Here is a 14,503-nt window from a genome sequence, read left to right as displayed (position 1 = left end):
GGGCTGACCCCGACGGTCAACCAAAAAGAAAAGGAAGAGTGAGAAACAGGGATGCACATGTAAAACCACCACTTAAGCATGTACAGGACAAAATCAGCAGAGATCAGAGGTACAGCTTTGTCCACAGGGGGCGCCAAAATCAACACAAACCGAAAGTTCCTCACAGGAGCTTTAACATAAATGTCTTGAGGGTGTCCAGCAGTTCTAACACACTTGTGACATTTTCCTTGGACATGCTTCACACATACTGATGATTAAACCTGCTTTAAAAAGTCTTTAAACTTTATCTATGACGTTTATGATCTATTTAACAGATTAATCTGGATGGAAGAAGGTTGAACAAACAAAATGGAAGCCCTCTATAAACCAGTGTTTTCTTGATTTATTTACTAACTTATGACATGAACACTCCTGGAATTGTTACCTAGAATCTTTTTCCTCACAATCTGTTTTCTACAAATACAAAAAAAGAGACATTTCCTGGAAATAAATGCTGTGAAATCAGTTGGATGTTTGCAGAAGAGAGAAATGTTCATTTTATTTCAAGCAGTCATTCTGCTTCTTCACCGCTGCTTCCAGCTTCAGGTCCCGTCACTTCAGCTTCCACATCTTTTTCTGGCTCCTCGGGGTCCGACGGTTCAGGCTGAGCGGTCTCCATCGGCTCCTCAGCCGGCTCTGGTTGAGGTGATGGTGTCTGCTCTGCTCTAGTCAACTCCACCTGAGGAGAACCAGAAATTAGTATACAATGCAAAACGTTCTCCGATCACGTTTTCTTTCATTCTGAATTAAATTCTGCATGAAACTTTCCACCTTCAGTTGATCCCTTGTCTTAAATGTTCCTGTTTGTGTTTAGTCTGACAGCTTAGTTTGCTGCCACTTAGCCGAACACATTTACATGCGAGTACAGAAAAAAAGGCCCAATTTGTTTACTTATTATCCCAAATAGTTGTGGGCGAAAATACTGGATATCATCGATATTTAATAGCTTGTATTAAATGAGACTTAATAAATGACTAGACATTGGTATCCAGTACACAATGGTGATTGAGCCGATGGCCCAGTGATGAAAGCCTTTGCATTTGCAGTATCACAGACTGGGTGTCTGTGGCGACTTTCACAGAAAATATCTCAAGCAACCCAGTTAGTGACGCGTTTTCCATCAGCCAGCAGTGGTTGGTCTGCCAGAGAGGGTAGGCGGAGCTAAGCAGCTGCTTTTGCGCTCTCTGCAAGTGTTGCGAGTAAACAGTAATCTACTATGGCTGAACAAACAAAGAAAAGATGGATGACTACAGATACAACTTTTAAATAAGTGAAAATCCAAAGAAAAAGAAACAAACTCGACGCTCAGATGAAGCAAACAGTCTGAAAAGGAAAGCGAGCGTCAGCGAGGAAAATCAAGAGTTACAACCGGAGCCAACCGTGGACGTCACACATGCAGCACTGTCTGGATATCTGGGAAGTGTGCTCCAGTAATTACCGTTTACTACCATAGGTGCCGCCAAAGGGAACGAAACTGAGATCTTCAAGATTAACACTTTAAAGTCCCTCATCGGGTACAAAGATGCCAGCGTTGGCCGTCTGTTGTGTAACTGTTTTTACATATTGGGCTTTGTGGCTGACAGGGCTAAACATCAAAGATTTGGGTTCACTTTATTAAATGTAACGACAAAGCAGCTCAATGCACAGAGAAGAAGAGATGGAAGCAGGCAAACAGGAACTTTTTGCATTCAAGTTATATGTATGTATGATAAATACAAGCTACAATGTTTTCATGCATACACACACAATGCAGGTAATAATAAAATAGACGATATTTTTTGAAAATAGTAAAAAATACAGAGATACTGTACATTGTGTATTGCCTGTGTATAGTCTAAAAGTATCTGTATATTATCTATAGGTCATATCAACCAGCCTTTTATAAACATATAGGCCTATTTAAGCTAAATGTTACCTGAGGAGCAGTGTCGGCTGTTTCCTCCTCTATCACTGGATCAGACTCGTGTTGCTCCATCGGTTCCTCCTCATCTTTCAGGACGACTGGCTGCTGTTGTTCTTCTGGCGTCCCCGGCTCTTTCATTGCAGCAATGGGAGCCTCTTCCTCAACTGGGACAGGAACTGGCTCCATCTGTGTTATAAGAAGGAGGAGGATATCACAACCTAAGAATTAGAACAGCAACGGGAAACAATGCAGGACCGAGCAATGCTGAAAAGACAGGAAGTTAAAGTTCTGTGGTTCCTTTTAATGAAGACACATCATGTAAATTATAATGCCTATTTCATTGGAGGATGTTTAAAGCTGTGGTGTGTTAAAAGGACCTTGTGAATCATGTTGATATCCTCATCAGTTACCTCGTCCTCCACGACCGGCTCTTCAGGCTTAGGCTCTGGTTTTTTGTTTACTTCCAGGACCGACATGATGGAGGCCGGGATGTGAGCTTGCTGTTGAACACAAAAACAAAGGGGGGTCGATACATAAGGAAACCCCAATAGAGGGAAGAATATCTTAAGTGTGTGTTTAGTAAACTTGGAAATCGCTTCTACCTGATGAGGAGTGAAGGAGTGGACGTGCAGTAGAAGAGGCTCTCTCATCTCCGGGCAGCGTTCAAACACGCTGGTTAGCTGAGCAGGCGGCAGCTGCAGGAGCACGCTGTACGACTGAGGCTTCGTTCTCTGACAGCATTTCACAAAACCCTCCCACACCTTGGGGTACTTCCACACCTACAGCAAGGAAAAACAATGAGCCGTAGACCGCAAAAAAAGGTGATTTAACATGAAAAAATATGAGTGGACATGAACAATGTAATTGCTGAGTTTTGCTGTTTCTCTGGTCTGGTAATTATCGGAAAGACATCTAAAGCATTGGATCAGGGAGTAGACAAAAGAGTTGTTATATAAATGACAGGTTAAACAACAACTAATGAGAAAAAAAAGGAATCTGGGGACATCAATGACTCTCAAAACTATGAATATTTGTCTGGAGTTTGTGTCTGACCTGCTTGACGATGAGGCGGGACAGGATATTCATGACGAAGCCTCCCAGTCGAGGGTACATGGTGAGGGACTGGATGACGGTACGCATGAGCAGAATGGGGAGGGGACTCTGCTCCATCAGCTGCTGCATCACCACCGCCAAAACCTCTGACGTGTACACGTTCTTCTCCCCAAAGCAAAGGTTGGTAGCTGCGATGCAGACAGAGAACATTCTTATTGTCAGCTGTTGTACAAACACGGCAGAGAGCGATCTGAAAAAGGACCTCTGTGCAGTATAGTCTGTGTGTCACCTGCCTGTAAACTGTAAACAAGCATGCAACGTTGCTGCTGTCACAGATCATGTCTGTGGGATGATCTAGGCAGGCGCTCTGTAACGCAAGATGGCTTATAAGTGAGAGTATTAGAAACAGTAGATGACAGTCTGTATAAGTAACACAACTGAAGCCTACAAGTTACAATTACAGTTACAAGTCTGTGTGTAATTATTTTCTAAATAAACGTGTCGCTCCACCTGTTCACTCTCTGCCTTTTCATAAGGGCGTCAGAGTCGCTGAACCATGTGTGGTAAAAGAAGGAGAGGAGTTTGTTTGTTGTGTGACTTAAAAGACCCAAATAATACCATTGTTCATTGTTTATATGAACATTAAAACACACTGCATTTATCTGGTATAATTCCTTGATTTTTTTAAAATGGCAATAAATATGGCAGAACAAAAATGTCATATTACTTTGAAAGGGACCCAAATTCAAGAAGTTGATCATCGTGCGGCTTTGAAGAACTGAAACTGGAGATTGAGACCCTAAACTCCTTAAAAAGGAAGTAATAAATCAAGTAAGACGTAGGGTCATTTCCTCACTTGTAAACAATCTGATTGTTTTTGCAATCCGGGGGAGTCGCCCTCTGTTGGCCATTAGAGAGAATGCAGGTGTAATGCTCTTTGGCATTTGCTCAACATACTACATCCAGAGGCTACATCCTCTTTGGAAAATCAGACAATGATCATATCACCTATGAACAGTGTATGAAATCTCACTATATTATTCTTTTTAAATAAGCAAACAAAGTCATGTAGTAACCCGTCTATAGTCCAAAATATCGTCCAGTAATATTCATAAATGTTGCTAGAATCAGGACAAGAGATTACAACAGACTGTATCATAACTGCTGCACAGAGACACTGATGAAGCTCTCCAACATACTGAACAGACGGTCTATTTTAGGGTTTTGTCTGGACTTCACAAACCTTTGATGATGGACTTCATGTCACATTTAGTCGAGTCAATGTTGTGTAAGGAGATCAGCAGGTCTCCTGGTGTGAGAGGGGACACAGAAGAACTTCCCTCACCTGGAAGAGAAAAAACAACAGTAAGAATACATCACAGACCGTCACAGAAGCACTGGCAATAAATATGTCATTAAAATTAACATATATAAAATAACATCTTATTATCTTATTATTGTTATAATATTAATAACATTTTCTACTCACTACGAGCTAGAATAAAACTTTAAGCCAAAGCTCTTGATAAAATGTACAAATGAGTGAGCAGGGTGCTTCATGTTCAAAATGAGAGCTAGGATGAAGGTAACCTGGAAGACAAAAATAGGTCTTACTGTGCTGCGTGCCCAACAGGCGGTTGAACACCTCCTTCACCACGATCGGGTTCAGTTTGATCAGCTTGGGCAGAGCCTGGATGACTTCGTTCTGTACGAGGAAAACAAACAAAACACTGAGTAAAATCCATCCGAGAATTCATCATAAATATCATCAGATTTGCTCTAAGGGTGAAGAATATTGGACAGAAGTTACATTTTAGTACATTTTATGCAATATAAACAATCAACAAAAGGAATTTTATCATTTGGGTGCCTTAAAAGTCTTCTAATAAAAAAAAACATCTTTGGATTCTTTAGTGGACTGATGAAATTACCTTTTCTAGGCCATTAATGACAGGAATCAGGAAACGAACATCCGGCACTCGTTTGTGGTAAAGGTCTCTCACCCTCTCCACCAGCTCTGGAGACGGAGGCACTGAATGGAGGAGAAGAAGATTCGTTTCATACATCTGCAACATTTTCTGCTAATTTGCCTCAGTCATCCTGTAATGATGAAAAGTGATGTTTACCTTTATCTGTGAGAATGTGCAGACAGCGAGTCACTAACGTCTCTGCCCCTTTGGGACAATTTTCCACCAGGAGCAGCAGCTCAGGAGAGTTCATCCCCATCCCACGGATCTGCAGGAAATGGTGATAAAAAAGCGTGTCAGAAGTTTTCACAAACAGGTCAACTCAACAGGAGAACTGTTTAATCTGAGTTAATTTTTGCGCAATTTAGTTGAATACCTCAGAGGTATGTATTTTAAACCGTGTTTGTTTTCTTTGTTATGAAACAACATGCTATCAGATGACAACAGTCACCTTTACCTCCAGAAAAATGAGTTACAGTATACAGTTTGACATGATTACTTAGTGTAATCCAATCATTTTTAAACATGATTAATGCCTCAGACACCTGACAAGAACAAGGAATTTCAACCCGAGCTCTAAAGAAGGAAACAAAAATATATAGCATTACTCCTAAGACAAACAAACAACAGATTTAAGACTTGATTTAATGACTTACAGGCTGCTCTATCGCTCGCAGCACGCTGCGTTTGATGTCAGCGATGGCCTCGGTGTAGACAGAAGCCAGCTCGTGGACCAGCCGGTGGTTTAGAGGCAGCAGGGACAGGTAGAGGAACAGACACTGTCTCACCGTCTCTTCAGTCCAGGGGGCAGCCACCTCTGTCGAAACAAACACAAAGCAGTGTGAGGTCAGAGAGGTGGCTAAAAACAAGCAAGTTACCTGTCTGTAGGTATTGGGCTGGGAAAGGACTGGAAATGTGCTGTCGGGTAAGGTAACTCATTCTGTCAGGTGGGAAATATTGAAATTGATTACTACCTCTATAAAAGTAGTCAAAAGTAAGGTAACTCTTTCTGAGAGGAAGAAAAGCTCATTCTGACAGGTAAGATAGCTCAGTCTGACAGGTAGGGTAGCTCAGTCTGACAGGTAGGGTAGCTCATTGTGACAAGTACGGTAGCTCATTGTGACAGGTAGGGTAGCTCATTGTGACAGGTAAGATAGCTCAGTCTGACAGGTAGGGTAGCTCATTGTGACAAGTACAGTAGCTCAGTCTGACAGGTAGGGTAGCTCATTGTGACAAGTACGGTAGCTCATTGTGACAGGTAGGGCAGCTAATTATGACAGGTAGGGTAGCTCATTCTGACAGGTAAGATAGCTCAGTCTGAAAGGTAGGGTAGCTCATTCTGACAGGTGGGGTAGCTCATTGTGACAGGTAAGGGAGCTCATTGTGACAGGTAGGGGAGATCATTGTGACAGGTAAGATAGCTCAGTCTGACAGGTAGGGTAGCTCATTGTGACAAGTACGGTAGCTCAGTCTGACAGGTAGGGTAGCTCATTGTGACAAGTACGGTAGCTCATTGTGACAGGTAGGGCAGCTAATTATGACAGGTAGGGTAGCTCATTCTGACAGGTAAGATAGCTCAGTCTGAAAGGTAGGGTAGCTCATTCTGACAGGTGGGGTAGCTCATTGTGACAGGTAAGGGAGCTCATTGTGACAGGTAGGGTAGATCATTCTGACAGGTAGGATAGCTCATTATGACAGGTGGGGTAGCTCATTCTCTAGATAGACAGATAGCAGTGTAAAGGTACATCAGAGACAGTAACTAGTGAGGTACTATTCAGATTCAGATCCACTTGTATACCACACCTGTGTCTTTGTCAGCCCCAAAGAGCAGAGACGGAGGGTTGGGGTGAACTAGAAGCTGCATGTAGTTCAGGGCAAACTTCTCAATGTAGTCCCTGAGCTGGTCTTTCTCATACATACGCTTGAGGAAAGCCAAGGCAGTGGTCCGCACCTGAGAATTAAACAGACATTGAAAACTATGAGGACCAGAGGAAATAAATGATTCAATCGAACTGTGTGTGTAAGTTAGACATTAAAAATATACGAAGAAGAAATGTTATCACCTTCTCTTTTTCATGCGAGCTGAGATCCAGAAGTACATGCAGATATTGAAACTGCCTCGAGGGCCGTTTGACGATGAGCTCCTTCAGAGTCGTCATGCCCAGATACACCCGAGACTGAAACAGAGGTTTCGACACAGGTTAGAAGACATGTGGGGAAGTGGCTCTGTAGGAGAAGGTATGTCTTTACTACATCTTTTACCTCGTCCTCACAGTAACGTCTTATTACTTCCAACGCTGATTCTGTTATAATCGGAGCCTCCAGGACCAGTTTGGTGAAAAGACTGAAAGAGACAGAACATGAAAACAGTGTGATTTAATTTGGGCTAATAATGGGCTCTTTTTTCCTTTCACAATAACACTGAGCGATTAAGTGATCTTGATATGGGATGGTGATAAAACTTCTGTCAATAAACATGACAAACTTTGGACATTTGTTTCTCAGTATGGATAGATCGAACAGCCTATCACATAGTGGAAATTAACACAACAACAGCCCATTAGTTTGCGTTTTTTCAAACTTGCAACTTGGATAATAAAACATAACGACTGTGCAAGATGCATCACAGGTTTTAGTCAACAAATGTCGATACGTTAAAGTGATAATCTCAAAGATTTTCATGTAAATAAATGTCAGAATGAGGTAACACAATGGTGATTGAGCCTATGGCCCGCTGATGAAAGCCTTTGCATTTGCAGTATTATAGACTGGGCGTCTGTGGCGACATCATGGGAAAAAAACAACTTCAAGAGTAAAATCAAGAGTTACCAGTGGCAGCTTGGCTCACAGCCCCTCAAGCCAAACCAAAGAGTGTCGCAAAAACACTGATTTGTATCTTGAAAATACTTATTAAATGTTTTTACCAGTTTTAACTGCAGGGTCAGTTTGTTTTGAAGAGGAGCAGATCTCTGCAGATGATTCAGCTCTTGGTAGAAACCTCATGAAATGATGAACATTGAGGGCATACTAACTGTATTTAGTGGTTTTACAGGTTCTATTTTTTTTGTTATTTAAAAAAAGGAAAACAGTGTGAGACACAACTTTACTCATTCCGACTGACCGCACTGCTTCCTCTCTCTCCCTCTCCTCAACACTGACAGGAAAATAAGGAAGTGGGTTTGAATGGTGGCGCGAGCAAACGACAAATCTGTGAGTGCGTTGTGGAAATGGGTTTAACTGGGGTGTGTGTGTACGTGCAATCCTTTGGGATGAATCCAGATTGTCACAGCACGTGTTACTAAACTTTATTCTAAAGTTTAACTGATAAATGAACTACTGTCTGGTTTCTCCAGTCTTCAATCAGTAACAGAATACTCCTCAACAGCTCCATCAAATTATCATATTGTGATCAATTTCACTTTTAATGAAAATAGAATTTTTCTCCAAATATCGCCCAGCCCTCCAGCACAGTGTCCCATTATAAAACAGGGAAAAGCCATGTTTCACCATCTTTAGTCCACAATCTCAATCCCTATTATTAAATAAGAGATGAAAACAAAGCATGACAAAAACATGTGAGAACGCTGAGTATTGTGTCTCACCCGTCTCTCTGCTCGGGTTTCTCCTGCAGGCCCGACAGCAGAGTGTAGAGACAGTGGTCGTAGCTGTCCAGCAGCCCGGTTGGCAGCTGGCTGAGGTAAGTGTTGTACTCTTGGTAGAGGAGAGAAAAGGCCAGGTCGCTCCTCGTCCTGATGTCGTCCAGTATAAATCCCAGCACGTCCTCTTTCATCATCCCTTCAAACTGCGTCACGAGCCTGGAGAGGAGCTTCACTCTCACCTGCAGCACAGATTTAGTCAGGTTATCTTTTTACACAAGCACGTTTGTGCTTTATTAACCCGAAAATGCTACACAAACAACAACCTCCACACGTTTACCAATTCATTTTTAACACTTAGCCATAACCTTTTCATAATAGTGGTTAAATAGGAGGTCTTTTTAAGCTTAAGCGTGCAAACTTCATTTGACATTCTGACAAGAATTAGCTGCATATGCCAATGTGAATCGTGGGAAAGTAGGCAGTAGTGGGATTTATGTTAGCATATTGTTTTAGCACTGGAACAAAACACTGTATATTTAACTTAGAACAGAAATGGGGAGTAGAAATGAGCACATTGACCACAGGGTGATAACTTACATGGGACATGCCGCTTTGAGCGATGGCCTTCTCTGAGTGCAGGATGCGTTTGACTGCTCTGGAGGTTAACTTCTCAATCTGGGTGTCTGATAAAGGCTGGACGACATCTGACAGTCTAAACACTTTTTTCTTCCCACTCGCTCCTGCCAGTCTGCAACAGAACAGCACCATGCAGTGTGAGAAGTCCAACATAGACAGAAAGGTGCAGCTTACAGTACTTTATTCATCTTTCTCTGAGCACCAGAACTCACTTTGTTTGTGCCGTAGGAAGGATGGGTTCAGGGAGCCTCTTTACTGTGGCGGGAGCCTCCTGAGTCGGAGCCTTTTCTTGGTAACCTCCCACCACAGAGATCGCCTGTCCGACCATCACAGCCGGATTTTTGCGCTTGATAAGCAGGTCTTTACCACCAGCATCCTCATCGGTGCCTTCCCCTTTGCCTGCATCGTCTTCTCTGGCTTTGCACTGCTCAAGTCCTAAAATATTACGATTTTAATTAGAGTCGAACCAACATACAGTATAATGTAAGCATGTTAGAGTACAGTGCAAAAGGTTTCCTCGTCCATAGCATCCTCTGCACTCATAGTTTACAAGCTATTCCTTTGCTTACTGTTTCCTATAAAAAAAAAAAACACCCTTTTTGCCACTCTGTGTGAGATGTCTTCCTTACTCACCTGGGCCAATCCCAGCTGCTGTCATCTGTGTGGCCATCAGCCTGGCCAGATGTTTAATTTGAGCATCAGTGCCCGCTGACTCCACAGGTGTGTACGTGGCCTGGAAGGATGCTGGCATGACATCAGGCAGATACACCATGCTGATGAGCACCTGAACAGAGGCACACAGAGATATGAGTTAAACTGTCACAGTTTGGCTTCAATGACAGAAACATACATAAAAAAGGCCTCTGCAGCTCACCAGGTTTGCTACGTTGTCGGGGTTAAGCAGAGGGTGCAGGAACTCGGCTGTGAGGTCAATGGCAGACTGAACGACTGGAACAGCGGCTGGTTTAGGGACAGAGAGAGGGGCCGGCTCTTCTTTGTCCTCATCATCTTCCATCAGGGTTAGCTCTGAATACAGAGGAACACATTAAAACCACTGAAACCACAGAAATGAATGGTGCTTTTCATAAATTAACAGAGCTCCAAAGGCTTTTCATAATTAAAAAACTCAAAACCTGAATATCCAGCTGATGTGTTCAATTAAATTCTTTACTTCCAACACCAGTGTAGCACACACAGTCCAATGACTTTATCTATTCAACCAAAATGTCTCAATGTACTATCACCACTCACCCATCTTGACCTTTTTCCCCTCTTTGTACTGGTCATGACGAGGCCTTTTGCGCGGCTGCGGTGCAGGTGTAGGTGTAGGTGTAGAGCGGGTTATTTCGCTCTGGGGCATCCCCAGGTCCAAAAGCAGAGTGCTGATCTGACCCTGGAACTCCAGGCTGCAGGGATGCTTGAGGACCGCCACCAAGTGCAGCTTCAGATTCTTTCGCACGCTGCTGACCTGAGACTTGGCCAGAGTGGGAGGCAGGTTGGCTAAAAAGGTACAGGAAAAGGAAAAATACTTTGATTTGGGAAGTCTAAATTAATCAGTTTGTTTTGTTGCATTATCAACATGGCGAGCCCTTTGAGCTTTTAATCAGTATCCATTATAGCAGTTGCAGATAGCTTATTGCTTTTTAATTATTAATTTTAATAATAAGTAACATATCCAAAAGGTTATTTTTAACCAAAAGCATTTTAATGAATCTAAAATGTGTTTATTACTTGTTAAAATGCTAATTCTTGTAATCAAACTAATTTCTTAATTGAAATGTTCATTGTAAATAAATGCAACTTAAACTACAACCAATAAAATCAAACTCAATTACAGATACTGATAATTCAAATATTCAAAGGTTTTTAGTCGTGAAAATGAAATTAAATTCACTATTAGTCAGATAGACAGATTAAATATCAAAATAAGCTTTCCATAATATCAGACCAACACAACAAATTGTGTTTTATAATGTAAACATGACTCTGCAGTGGTTCAGCGTCTCTTACCATGCAGTGTCTCATACGCCTGCACCACCTCGGACATGAACATCGGCCTCTGACGGGCGATCGTGGCCAGAGAGCCGAGTGCTGTGGTGAGGTTGATGCTGGAGATGGCCGGATGAACCATGAACTTCAGCAGCCTCTCAAGTGCAGTTTTTCCCTCCTCGCACAAAACATCTGTGGATTTGGAACAGCATCAAGATTTTAGGTCTATAAAACAAGCTTTAATGGAGTGAACTACCACAATTGTCATCACAACAATTTCCTGACATCCGTACCGTAGCGGATGTACGAGTGATCTTTGGGAACTTTGTCCAGGCTGATGTCACCCTCCTGTCGCTTGGGGACGTCCGAATCAGACGCCCGCGGTGACAGAGTGATGATTAATGATTCTGTGAACTTGATGGCATGAGTGCGAACGCCGTCATTTTCAGAGTCGAGCAAGGCCAGAACATCCCCCTTCATCTGTGTGACCATATCCCAGGATGCCTCCTGCCTTTCTGATACTGCTTTAGAGCGCACCAACCACTGGCAAGACAGAGGCAGAAGAGGAAAGGGTTTGAAAACACATCAGATATTGTGTTAGTAAGTTAATTCCGTTGAATATTCTTTTGAAAAAAAAGCAGACTAAAATAAATGAAAAGAACCAACTCGTGTGGCTAAATCACACACCTGCAGAGAAACTTTGTAGAGCTGGGTGAGTGTGAGGATGGCTTTCTTCACCACATTGACACTTTCATCCTTCAGCAACATGTTCAGATTGGCAATTAGTCTGAGAAGGAGCTCGTTGTCCCTTTTACTGGAAAAGACATAAAATAAAGAAACAGGATTGCTGAAAACTACAAAACATTTTCTAAAAAAAACATGAATGTTAGATGACTGGATAACAACTCACCATGCTTCCTCTATGAAGCCAATGACATACTTCCTCACTTCAATAGACTTGTCAGTCTGAAATGCGATCATCTCCTACAAGATGAATAATGTAAAACCTTTAGTTTACTACCATATTATACTGAATGCAGCTTACCAGGTCAAAACACATTTAAGAAAGCTAGGTTTACTTACATCCAAGAAATTGTCAAGAAGAGAGGGATCCTTGTTAATGATGAGCTCCTGGACCTGAAAATGACATAGATGCTGCATCATCCATCACCTACTTACTGCTTCATAGGGTTGTTGTTGTTAGCACACTGGGGTAGTTCACAGTCCATTGAAATGAGAAATAGCATTTTAAACCAGCAAAAGCATTACTGAAGAAAGCAAACCTGTTTGAGCACTGTAAGCTTTTCATCTGTGGGTATCAGGGCAGCCTGATTCAGAAGATCCACCACCTGGAATGGAAAAGCAAAAACTCTGTCAAAAATGGTACCGATTGTCTTGTGCAGATAGGGTATAATGTGTAGAAGCTGCTTTCAAACATTTCTGATAAGAATACAATTTAAGGTCATCTATTTTTAAGCCGCCAATTAAGTCCTGATAATTTGACAGCTGTCCCTGCAAAAAATCAGCCACGTAATGTAAATAACAGTATTTGCGTCTGTGACTGATGCTACTGTCAGGTATACTGGATTATTCCCAAAAGATCCAGCCAATATCTCGTCTCATTACACGAAATCTTTGTTATGCCACTATAATTCACAGATCTACTCATAGTGCATCATTAGGACTTAAGAGGCTTACCTTTTCACTCGTGGTCATGTCGATGGCATGGGGAGCGTCAGATTCTCCCTCCTCTGAAGAAACTTCCATGATGCTACTCTGCTTCCTTCAATATGTGGGCATAATGGTCTCCAAAATCCCTTTAAATTCTGAAACATGTGTGAAATATTACTATTTAGTAGTTCATGTACCCTATATCATAAGTCGTTGAGAATAAACACATTGACATTTAGTGTTAAAAAGTGTGACGATAGCTTAGACTTGCGCTACACATTACTCGCCATACCGATTTGCACAATTGAGTGTTTTTAACCAAAGTAGATTTATGATACAATAATTATCAGCTTTAATAGTGAGTATCACAATAAAAATACTTTGTTCCCAGTTAGCGCGCTAGCCCCATGCTAACTGTATTGCTAACACCACTAGCTGGTTTAACATTATAAAGACAAATGTTATACCTGAACAGGGTCTTAATCTCGTCGTAGCAACTGTAATTAAATGTGAGTTGTTTTATATACTAAATAATCTAGTACCTTTTATAAATTCAATAAGCTAAATAACTTTGTAAGCTCAGAAGGGAAGCTGCCATGTTTAGCGGTATCGCTCTTCTTCTACTGTTGGTAAACGCATGACACAGCGGCCCCTGCTGGACACTTCTATCACAGATCCCTGATCAGCACCACAGACAGCGATGCTAAAGTAAAAAGTAACCTGTTTTTGAACTATTTTAATTTCATGGACAAATATATCTACAGATAAGGTATAATAACAATAATAGACAGAGAGAAAAAGAGGGCCTAAGTACTTGTTTTTATGTAATATAAATTGGATCAAAATAAAAAATAAAACATCAATTTCCACTGTCCTCCCCTAATCTCTATCATATTGTTTTAAATTGTCCATAATTAATGCCATATATATGTTCAAGAGCACATTCAATATAACTTTTACATATGGAAAATAACTTTTCAAGTACTATTAACAAAAAAGTGAGATGGGTTTTCAAGACTCTTTAAAATAAGCATGCTTTGGAAAGGATAAAACTGCAAATACTGATAATGTCATTTTTGTTGTGTCAATAATCAATAAGATGCCTATTTTATGTCAGGGCAATTACTAACATATAGTATACAGAACATTCCTCATTGAGTCCTTACTGCCATAACATGGATCCCCCTTTACATAAAGTATTTTTGACTGCAGTAAGAGAGATGAAATATATGATCACTCATTTTATATTACAATTTCTTCTTGATAGTGATCATCTCTTTCTGCATCAAGTTGGTAGCACAGGTGACAAACGTTTTTTGTACTTTGATTATTTCTGCTGTATTAACATCTACAGTGTAAGGATGGTTTAAGGCCAATAAGAGTACACTGTGAATGTATTTCATGCATTTTATATTATTTTACATAATCTAGGAAATAGTTTGCAATGAGTACAGTAGATTAACTTGTATGTTAGTTGCTGTTTGAATGCAAGAAGGCTGTAACTAGTCAAACTGCAGATGAGTGAAATTTACAGCAGACAGGTAGGAGTGGTCCAGTCAACATTTAAATCTTGACAAATCTGACAAAGATTCGATTTAATTTTGATGATATAGTAATAAACGCGTATGATTATGCTTGGCTCAAAC

At 41.2% G+C, this 14,503-nt stretch overlaps 1 protein-coding gene across 2 annotated transcripts; it reads right to left on the bottom strand.

The window, feature by feature from the left end:
• Positions 1 to 367: 367 nt before the first annotated feature.
• On the bottom strand, positions 368 to 13,456 carry sympk (symplekin). 2 transcript variants are annotated; one of them, XM_069663685.1, is made up of 27 exons: positions 13,325 to 13,456; positions 12,885 to 13,012; positions 12,470 to 12,535; positions 12,270 to 12,323; positions 12,097 to 12,170; positions 11,874 to 12,000; positions 11,480 to 11,729; positions 11,208 to 11,378; positions 10,449 to 10,697; positions 10,072 to 10,223; positions 9,831 to 9,981; positions 9,410 to 9,632; positions 9,159 to 9,309; positions 8,565 to 8,800; positions 7,225 to 7,306; positions 7,026 to 7,139; positions 6,766 to 6,913; positions 5,619 to 5,779; positions 5,122 to 5,230; positions 4,927 to 5,027; positions 4,610 to 4,700; positions 4,239 to 4,340; positions 2,996 to 3,183; positions 2,545 to 2,721; positions 2,320 to 2,442; positions 1,955 to 2,128; positions 368 to 718 (listed from the first exon to the last, which is right to left on the bottom strand). In XM_069663685.1, the coding sequence occupies exons 2-27, from the start codon at positions 12,951 to 12,953 to the stop codon at positions 551 to 553; spliced, it is 3,711 nt and encodes a 1,236-aa protein (XP_069519786.1). In that variant the 5' UTR covers positions 12,954 to 13,012; positions 13,325 to 13,456; the 3' UTR covers positions 368 to 550. The 2 variants fall into 2 exon arrangements, with proteins under 2 accessions (XP_069519786.1, XP_069519787.1); XM_069663686.1 differs by having other exon boundaries at positions 2,353 to 2,442.
• Positions 13,457 to 14,503: the final 1,047 nt, after the last annotated feature.

Source organism: Semicossyphus pulcher, unplaced genomic scaffold (assembly GCF_022749685.1).
Source record: "Semicossyphus pulcher isolate SPU_LCO1_2020_fin unplaced genomic scaffold, fSemPul1.0.p SCAF_15, whole genome shotgun sequence".
Lineage (NCBI taxonomy): Eukaryota > Metazoa > Chordata > Actinopteri > Labriformes > Labridae > Semicossyphus > Semicossyphus pulcher.
This window is presented reverse-complemented; position numbering and strand designations above follow the sequence as displayed.